Genomic DNA, 9,037 nt, shown 5'->3' on the forward strand with positions numbered 1-9,037 from the left:
GAGGGTGTTGGGTGCAGGGACATGATGAGGGGGTACAGGGATCATCCAGCAGGAATGGGGGTGCAGGGTCATGATGAAGGGGTACAGGGATCACCCAGCAGGAATGGGGGTGCAGGGACATGATAAGGGGGTGCAGGGTCATGATTGAGGGTGTTGGGTGCAGGGACATGATGAGGGGGTACAGGGATCATCCAGCAGGAATGGGGGTGCAGGGTCATGATTGAGGGTGTTGGGTGCAGGGACATGATGAGGGGGTACAGGGATCATCCAGCAGGAATGGGGGTGCAGGGTCATGATGAAGGGGTACAGGGATCACCCAGCAGGAATGGGGGTGCAGGGACATGATAAGGGGGTGCAGGGTCATGATTGAGGGTGTTGGGTGCAGGGACATGATGAGGGGGTACAGGGATCATCCAGCAGGAATGGGGGTGCAGGGTCATGATTGAGGGTGTTGGGTGAAGGGACATGATGAGGGGGTGCAGGGATCACCCAGCAGGAATGGGGGTGCAGGGTCATGATGAAGGGTGTTGGGTGCTGGGACATGATGAGGGGGTGCAGGGATCACCCAGCAGGCAAAGAGGTGCAGGGACATGATGGGGGGGGGGGGGGTTGGGTAATCATCTAGCTGAGGGAACAGGATGATTATTTAAAGGGTAATTGGGAAGATGGAGGGTGCAGGGCTCTCTGTGTGGGGGGTGGGGGCTATAAAGGGGTACATCAGAATACAGGACATTGATATTAGGGTTAATAACTGGCACATGTTGGTTACATATATTATAATACAGTGAATAATAGGGAGATATCATGGATTATTGCTGAGTGTACAGTGAGGCTGTAGGACTATGATGGGGGTTGGGGTGCAGGATTATAATGGGGAAGAGGGGGTGGGGGGAGTCTAGGGTGATAATAGGGCAGGAGGGTGCAGGGAGGGGTGAGCACTGTCCCTCCCCCCTCCTCCAGACTATATAAAGCTGCAGAGCCGCTTCTCTGACTCAGCCAATTCTCCAGCAGCTGAGGACAAGCTCTTCTCACCCCCCTGTATTGTCACCTCTGCCTCCCCCCAGCTCTGACCCTCCACCAGATCTTCCCCCCTTTCTTCTCTTCTCTTCCTGGTAAGTTTCCTCTATATGAGATTATTAGATGATACATTGTTACTTCTTGTGTTTTGGGGGGGGGGGGGGGAGTTATAACCTTGGTGCAGTTTTCATTTGAATTTATTTGACAGATTTTTGTAAAGTTCTTACAGATTTTATGGCAATTGTTTTAATTTGTAAATGTTTATTGAAGTAGCTCATTGGGTCAGGGTCCCATATCCCAAATCACCTGCTGCAATAGTCTCTGGGGGAGATCTCTGATATCTGATGGTGTTTATCTCTTCATCTCCATCCTTGGTGTTTGGTTCTGTGGCCCCCTTTGTTCTTGGAAGTCTTTGGACCCCCAGTTTATGATTTCCTTATCTATTGGTTCCCATTTTAATACCTCACCTTTAAGCCTATTATCCAACTATCCAACTTTTGGAAAGTTTGGTGATGACTTATAATATAGTCACCCAGCTTTTCCCGGATGGCGGAAGGGTAGGTTTATCTAGTTCTATAGTGATGGATCTCCCTGTTTCTATCATGGCCTAAAGAGACTTAGCATTCGGGTACCAAAGAAAGCTGGGTGATGACTGGGAGGCAATGGGGGTAGCTCTCTTTCTATTTTAAGTAATAGATCCTATAGCTATACCCGGTATCTGGCTGCTCCTCCTCCCTCATATTTTAGCTTCTAGGTGCAGATATTGGGGGAGGGGGATACAGGGGGTTAAAGTCATTATTATCTTAATGCTAATTGCACATCTGTTGGCCGGTGGCTCCTGGAGATGTGGAATCCCTTGTCTGCTCTTTGTCTTCTTCTTTCATCCCTGAGGGTGGAGTGAAAGAGGATAATGGTGCCCAGAACCAGTCCAATCCAGTCCTAGAAGATAATAGTGTGGGAGCGATTATAAGGCGTCATTCATACTAGCGGGTGGGGGTGCTCTGTCCTATGTAACCATAGGGGGGTCTACACATCCCACAGAAAAATACTGAGGAGCGCATTAAATTTTAGCATCACTATGTACAATCAGCCATGGACTGTAGTCTCCTGGACCGACTGTAGTAGCTACAATGTGTGACGCTTGCCGGTCCCCCTCCCACCCCAAGGACATCACCCAGTGACTGTAACCCACATTATTCCCGTAACTGTTACGTCCTTCTCTGTAGTGAAGTCTTAATCTCTGAACGCCCACGGTAGTTGCGTTATCGCCTTCAAAGTTCCCTGCATTATAGAGGAAGTTGAGTCACTGCCCCATAGACAGAAAATGACGCCATATAGTGCTCTATAGTAATAGTGCTGCCCCATAGACAGAAAATGACGCCATATAGTGCTCTATAGTAATAGTGCTGCCCCATAGACAGAAAATGACGCCATATAGTGCTCTATAGTAATAGTGCTGCCCCATAGACAGAAAATGACGCCATATAGTGCTCTATAGTAATAGTGCTGCCCCATAGACAGAAAATGACGCCATATGGTGCCCTATAGTAATACTGCTGCCCCGTAGACAGAAGATGGTGCCCTATAGTAATAGTGCTGCCCCATAGACAGAAGATGATGCCATATGGTGCCCTATAGTAATAGTGCTGCCCCATAGACAGAAGATGATGCCATATGGTGCCCTATAGTAATAGTGCTGCCCCATAGACAGAAGATGATGCCATATGGTGCCCTATAGTAATAGTGCTGCCCCGTAGACAGAAGATGATGCCATATAGCAGTGGTGGCGAACCTATGGCACGGGTCCCAGAGGTGGCACTCAGAGCCCTCTATATGGGCACCCTTGCCATTCCCACAGGGCAGGGTTTGCCAGACAGGACTCAGAGCCTTTTGCAGTCCCAGGCAGCCCAGGACCCTAGAAGGAAGCTACAATGATAATCCAAACTTCTTCTCCTTCTTTATACTGTTACAGGTTTACAATTTAAACCTGTGACAGAGCAGGGAGTAATAAGTTACTGCTTAAATTGTGGCTTTGGCACTTTGCGGAAAATTTTGGGGTTTTGGTTGAAGTTTGGGCACTCAGTGTCTAAAAGGTTTGCCATCACTGCCATATAGTAATACTACTGCCCTGTAGACAGAAGATGACGCCATATAGTGCCCTATAGTAATACTACTGCCCTGTAGACAGAAGATGACGCCATATAGTGCCCTATAGTAATAGTGCTGCCCCATAGACAGAAGATGACGCCATATGGGGCCCTATACTAATGTTACTGTATTTTATGTATATATTATGCTTTTCTTTGTTATATTTTTAGTCTTTTTGTGATGTTACAATTTTCCTCATTCCGTTGGATATTTTCTGACTTCCCGATGTCTCTTCTCTTGCAGTATAAGTATTATGATTACACATCATCGTCTTTACCACCAATTTTCTATGGAAAGTAAAGGGTATCGTGTCCCCACTGCCAGTGGTAAATCCGACGGGCGCGACGCCTTCAGGGAAGCCTGATCTTCACATCTGTCTCCACTCCCGCTGGAATACTTAAAGGTGAGGTATCTGTAAAGCTCAACATGTTCAACTGTATTAGGAATCAAGTCATTGGCTATTCTTCCTGACTCCCACGTACACATGCATCCTCGGCCCTTTCTACCCAGTGAACACAAATCACTGGCGCCGTATATAGTATAGTGGCTGGTCTTGGTATTGCACTGGTCACTTGTAAAGAACTGGGCCGCAATTTAGACCCATAACTTATGGATGTGGCTACATCTGAAGGGACCAAACAAATTCTTGGAGAGCCCTTTAAGAAACTGTTAAAGCCTTTATTGTACTAATTACATATAATACTTAGTGACAGCAACCGAAACAGACTGGTTGCTACCTGATCCTGTTTTCGCCTCCTGATTTGCACCTGTCGGGCCCCTCCCGTTCTGCTCCTCGCTCCCTTTTCATAGATAACACAAGTGTGGGAGTAATAATCTGCAGCCTCAGGACATGTAACCCGACGCCTGGAGATGTCTATACAGGAGATAACTGTGAGACAGACTGTTCCTTGCTGAACTATGGCCCCAAACAGGATGTAGGTGAAAGGTTGTGGCGCAGGCAGGGGGTGCGGGTGCTGAGGCTGGGGGCAGGGGATTAGCTGAGGCTGCATGTTCTGCAGATAATGGAGCATAATGTGGAAAAAACTGAATTAAACTTGTTAATAAAATGTATCAAATAAAAGACACATTGTAACTTTATAAATAAACAAACAAAATTTAAATTTGTTTCTGTAACCCTTTAGATTCCGGCAGAGTTGATTTGCCTTGTCTTATCACTACAACGCCCCCCGCAGGACGTCCAGTCTTCTTCGTTTCGGTTAATAACATCCAATAAAACTTCAAGATGGTTGGATTCAAACCCACCGATGTCCCCCCGACCGCCGCAGTGAAGTTCATTGGCGCAGGTACAGCGGCGTGTATCGCCGACCTGTTCACCTTCCCTCTGGACACCGCGAAAGTCCGGCTCCAGGTGAGTCCTCACTTGGTGGTTGTCTGTTCCTGAGAAAGCTGGGTGATTACAGATCCCTCAAGAGTTATTACTAGCCTGACCTATCAGATAATCTATTACAAGCCTCAGAAAAGTTGGGTGCCAACATCTACTGGAATTGTTATACAGTATTATTGTATATGTTCCACGAGAAAGCTGGGTGATTAAAGATCCATCAAGTGTATTACTAGCCTTGCATATCAGAAAAGCTGGGTGCCAACATAAACAATATTGTATAACAGAATTCCAGTATATCTTCTACTGGCAAAGCTGGGTGATTGCAACAATTTCTGAACCATAAGCAAGCTAAATGCATTGTAGATGAAGTATGGAATTAGCAGTGTTATTCCTGGGAAATCTGGGTGATGGACACAATTTACAGATCTCCCAATGTTTCCAGATATGCATGCACTAAACTGCCATTCTGGAGCCTAAAAAAGTACCAAAACCCAATGGGACTATAAATTGGCTTATCCATTTTCTGGGAAAGCTGGGTGATGGCAACAATAACCGATCCCTTTACTGTTTACAGATTTCTGACCAGTCATAGCAGGATAGTCCCCCTATGTAACTGACAATGTAAGATTCTGAACTCCCAGAAAAGCTGGGTGCCCACCCTCTACTGGGACCGTAATGCACAAATATTATCACTTAGTTGGAAAATTAGGTGATGGCAACAATTGCAGATCCATTAAGTGTTGGCAGATGCTTGCCTAACTTTACTAGATATTCTGCCATTCCAAACCCAGAAAAGCTGGATAATATCTCATTATAGGGGTATAATGCTTAGTTATCCATTTTAGGAAAGCTTGGTGAAGGCAAGTTAAACTGCTGTCTAGACACCTATTTGTTTGGTTCTCACAGCTTACTATATAATATGCCATTCTGGTCCCAGAAAAGCTGGGTGCCAACCCTTACCATGGCTGACGGCCTAACTAATCATCCATATTGGGGAAAGTTGCTTGACAGTTATAGTTATCTACCTAGCCATAGTTTTGTATTCCCACTTTACTAGATAATATGCTGTACCCCAGAAAAGCTGGGTGCTAATTAGTGCAGGCAGTATCCATTTGTGGGAAAGCTGGGTGGTTATGATCCATTCAGTGGTTGTAGGTCCCTGTTGAGATGTCTGTAGCTATATGTACCTTCCCCTATGTAGATCCAAGGAGAGACCAAGACCCCGGTCAATGTGAAGTCTGCCCAGTATAAGGGGGTCTTCGGGACCATCTCCACCATGGTCAAGACAGAAGGACCCCGGAGCCTTTACAATGGGCTGGTGGCAGGTCTCCAGCGACAGATGAGTTTCGCGTCCGTCCGTATCGGACTCTATGACTCTGTCAAGCAATTCTACACCAAAGGATCGGAACGTAAGTAGCCTGCACCAGGGTGTGGGCGATTATACTCTAGTCACATCCAAATCTGTACAAAACCCTAATGCAAAATATGCCCCATTTATATTGCACTATCCCCCCTGATATGGGAAGAGGGCCCCATTATAAGCCCCAGTGTGTGGCTGCATTGCATTATGGGAGATGTAGTTTTTCATTGCCCGCCCCTTTTATCCTGCAGATGTTGGAATCGGGAGCAGACTCCTGGCCGGCTGCACCACCGGGGCCATGGCAGTGGCCATCGCTCAGCCCACGGACGTGGTGAAGGTCCGCTTCCAGGCTCAGGCCAACGTCTCCAGCGCCAGGAGATACAAGGGAACAATGGACGCCTACAAGACCATCGCCAGGGAGGAGGGGATGCGCGGCCTCTGGAAAGGTCAGTGCTCAAGACAAAGTCTTTATTACATCTATATTTTACTCCCAGCAGGAGGATTAAAAAAAAAATGTTCATTTTTCAGGCACCGCCCCTAACATCACCCGAAACGCCCTGGTGAACTGCACCGAGCTGGTGACCTATGACCTCATCAAGGACGCCCTCCTGAACTCCAACCTTATGAGTGGTGAGTGTGGATTAGTTGCGTATAGATTGATCTGAAGAACTCTGGTTGCTGTCACTGAATAGACAATGGTCCATGTGTGTGTCCTGGTCACATGATGGTCCGTGGCCTGTAATACAAGGGGGATTATCACTGCATGACCATGAGAGAGGGTAATCACCAGATGAACCATTAAGGTTTCCATTCACTGACTGCAACCAGAGAGCTTGAAAATGGCAATTGCTGACTTGTTCCTGGAGATGTGTAAGGATGCCTTTACGTATTAGTAGCAGCAGGACTGTGAAGATGGATTTATATTCCAGGATTCTAACTTTCCAAGTGCACTGTGGGCATGTCAATCAGTTCAACATACAGCAGTGTGAGGACATGCCCACAGGGCACTTGGGAGAAGTTGTGATCCGAATATATAGATGCACATTTCAGTCCTGCGGCTACAAACTTGCACATGGGTAATAATTCTACACTGGCTGCAGAAAGCACAGAGCACAGCAGTGTGAGGACCTGCCTGCAGTGCACTTGGAGAAGCTACAATCCTGGAATATAAATCCATATATCACAGTCCTGCTGCTACTAATACCCTACGCAAAGGTCAGATTACACCTCTCTACAGGGACCATACTGTACACTGTGTAGTCCGTATGGTCCCACCTGCTGATGGTCTATGAATCAGATGGAGACTTGCTGCGGCTCACCTCGCTCCGTTATATGTTGGTGCTATACATGACGCAGCCGTGGCTCACCCCTGTCCCCTCCGCTCTTGCAGACACCCTCCCTTGTCACTTCACCTCTGCGTTCGGCGCTGGTTTCTGCACCACGGTGATCGCTTCCCCCGTCGATGTAGTGAAGACAAGATACATGAACTCTGCCAAGGGACAGTACCAAAGTGCCCTGAACTGTGCCCTCACCATGCTGCGGAAGGAGGGGCCCCGGGCCTTCTACAAGGGGTAAGTCCTGCTGCCACAGAACGGCGCCCCTAGTGGGGGAATTTATGTTGAATTTAAAGATTTGGAATCTCTTAAAGGTGAAGTTCTCCTAGTAACCTTTCCCCCCTCTCTCCCGGTACAGGTTCATGCCGTCCTTCCTGAGGCTGGGCTCCTGGAACGTTGTGATGTTTGTGACCTACGAGCAGCTGAAGAGGGCCATGATGTCCGCCCGCGTCTCCTGGGAGGCTCCATTCTGACGCTGATGTAGGGGGCGCAACGCTCTGCGGCCTTTGTGTCGTACCCCGACCTGTCTCTACCTCTCGTAGTAATGTTTACATCCGCTCCTTCCTTTAGTTTCTTACACGTTTTAAGGGTTAAAAGTCTATTAAAAAAAAAATAAACAAAAAAAGTAACTTTCCGCTCTCTCATGGAGCGGACGCCGTAACCTATAGTCTTCTCCTTTAAGAAAAGCTTGTCCTCTTTTAAACTGATCTTTTTTCTTGATTTTAATCACAAACCTGTGTTTATCTGCTCAGATTCTGAGAATTGAGATGGTTTTTCAGTTATTGCCCAACTGGTAGAGTAAAATTAAATCTTTATACTCCAGTCACCTCCAAAGCTGCATTCATACTTGCAGATTTGATTTATCTGCAGTTCTGCCCAAATGCATATCCCTCATTGTCTGGTGGTGGCAGCAAGTAGAATTTGTGAACGCAGCTTTGGTGGTGACTAGAGTAAGAAGCACTTTTATCTATAATTCTGTTTATCCTAATGTAGATTGGAACTGATGGAGCAGTTTTTTTCAGTCTCTCCAATCGCAACCCAAGCTGCAAGCCAACTTCTGCTTCTTATTTTATGGTTTTTCTCTTGTGACTGTCACATTCCAGAAGGTGCTGACCACTGCGTCTCATCTGGCGCTCTCCCCTCCCCCGCACAGACCAAAAGTCACCCCACCCCACCCCCTTCCCCCAGTTTTTATCCTGTCTTTGTCTTTTTTGTATGGATGACTTTGCATGATCTAAAAATAAAGACCTTGCACAAACTGCAGAGCATCGCGCCTTATTTACATATGAGACAGAGAAGCGAAACTGCAGCGAGTGCTGTATGTGGTGATGATGTGTAGCTAATATTGGACGCTTATCTCTTCCTGGGAAAGCTGGGTAACTCGTAGGAGTAAGCAACATGACCTACCATGCAGGGTTCGTCACCCAGCTTTCCAGGAAATGCTAAAATGCATATTTTTAATAGCTGGTTTAAAAACGGGGCCTCAGTACATGTGAAGTATTGCAGCATATTTACATGAATGTGGAGGAGCTGCAATACCAGACATGCCCTATGGGTAAGGGTGGCGCTGTTTCTAGAAGGTGGCTGTAGTTAACTGTAGCGAAGGTAGAAGTTTGGATATGTTGCCATCTGAGACCAAACCTCCCCTGAGTGGAAGAAGTGGCCAAAAGGGGGTCTACCAGCCACAGAGTGCAGGGGTAAACTCCCCCCCCCCCCCCCCCCCCTTAGCTCTGCTGTTCTTGCCTCTAATGAGCTGTATGACCAATCCCTTTAATGGTGCAATGCTCTCTGACTCCCACCCCCCTCCCCCAGGGTAAGACCCTCACACCGGTG

At 47.2% G+C, this 9,037-nt stretch overlaps 1 protein-coding gene across 1 annotated transcript; it reads left to right on the forward strand.

The window, feature by feature from the left end:
- The first annotated feature begins 979 nt into the window (after positions 1 to 979).
- On the forward strand, positions 980 to 8,462 carry LOC140117299 (dicarboxylate carrier UCP2). Its single transcript, XM_072133853.1, has 8 exons — positions 980 to 1,112; positions 3,409 to 3,568; positions 4,308 to 4,534; positions 5,712 to 5,919; positions 6,122 to 6,316; positions 6,399 to 6,500; positions 7,261 to 7,441; positions 7,563 to 8,462. The coding sequence occupies exons 3-8, from the start codon at positions 4,409 to 4,411 to the stop codon at positions 7,675 to 7,677; spliced, it is 927 nt and encodes a 308-aa protein (XP_071989954.1). The 5' UTR covers positions 980 to 1,112; positions 3,409 to 3,568; positions 4,308 to 4,408; the 3' UTR covers positions 7,678 to 8,462.
- Positions 8,463 to 9,037: the final 575 nt, after the last annotated feature.

This window comes from Engystomops pustulosus, chromosome 2 (genome assembly GCF_040894005.1).
Source record: "Engystomops pustulosus chromosome 2, aEngPut4.maternal, whole genome shotgun sequence".
Lineage (NCBI taxonomy): Eukaryota > Metazoa > Chordata > Amphibia > Anura > Leptodactylidae > Engystomops > Engystomops pustulosus.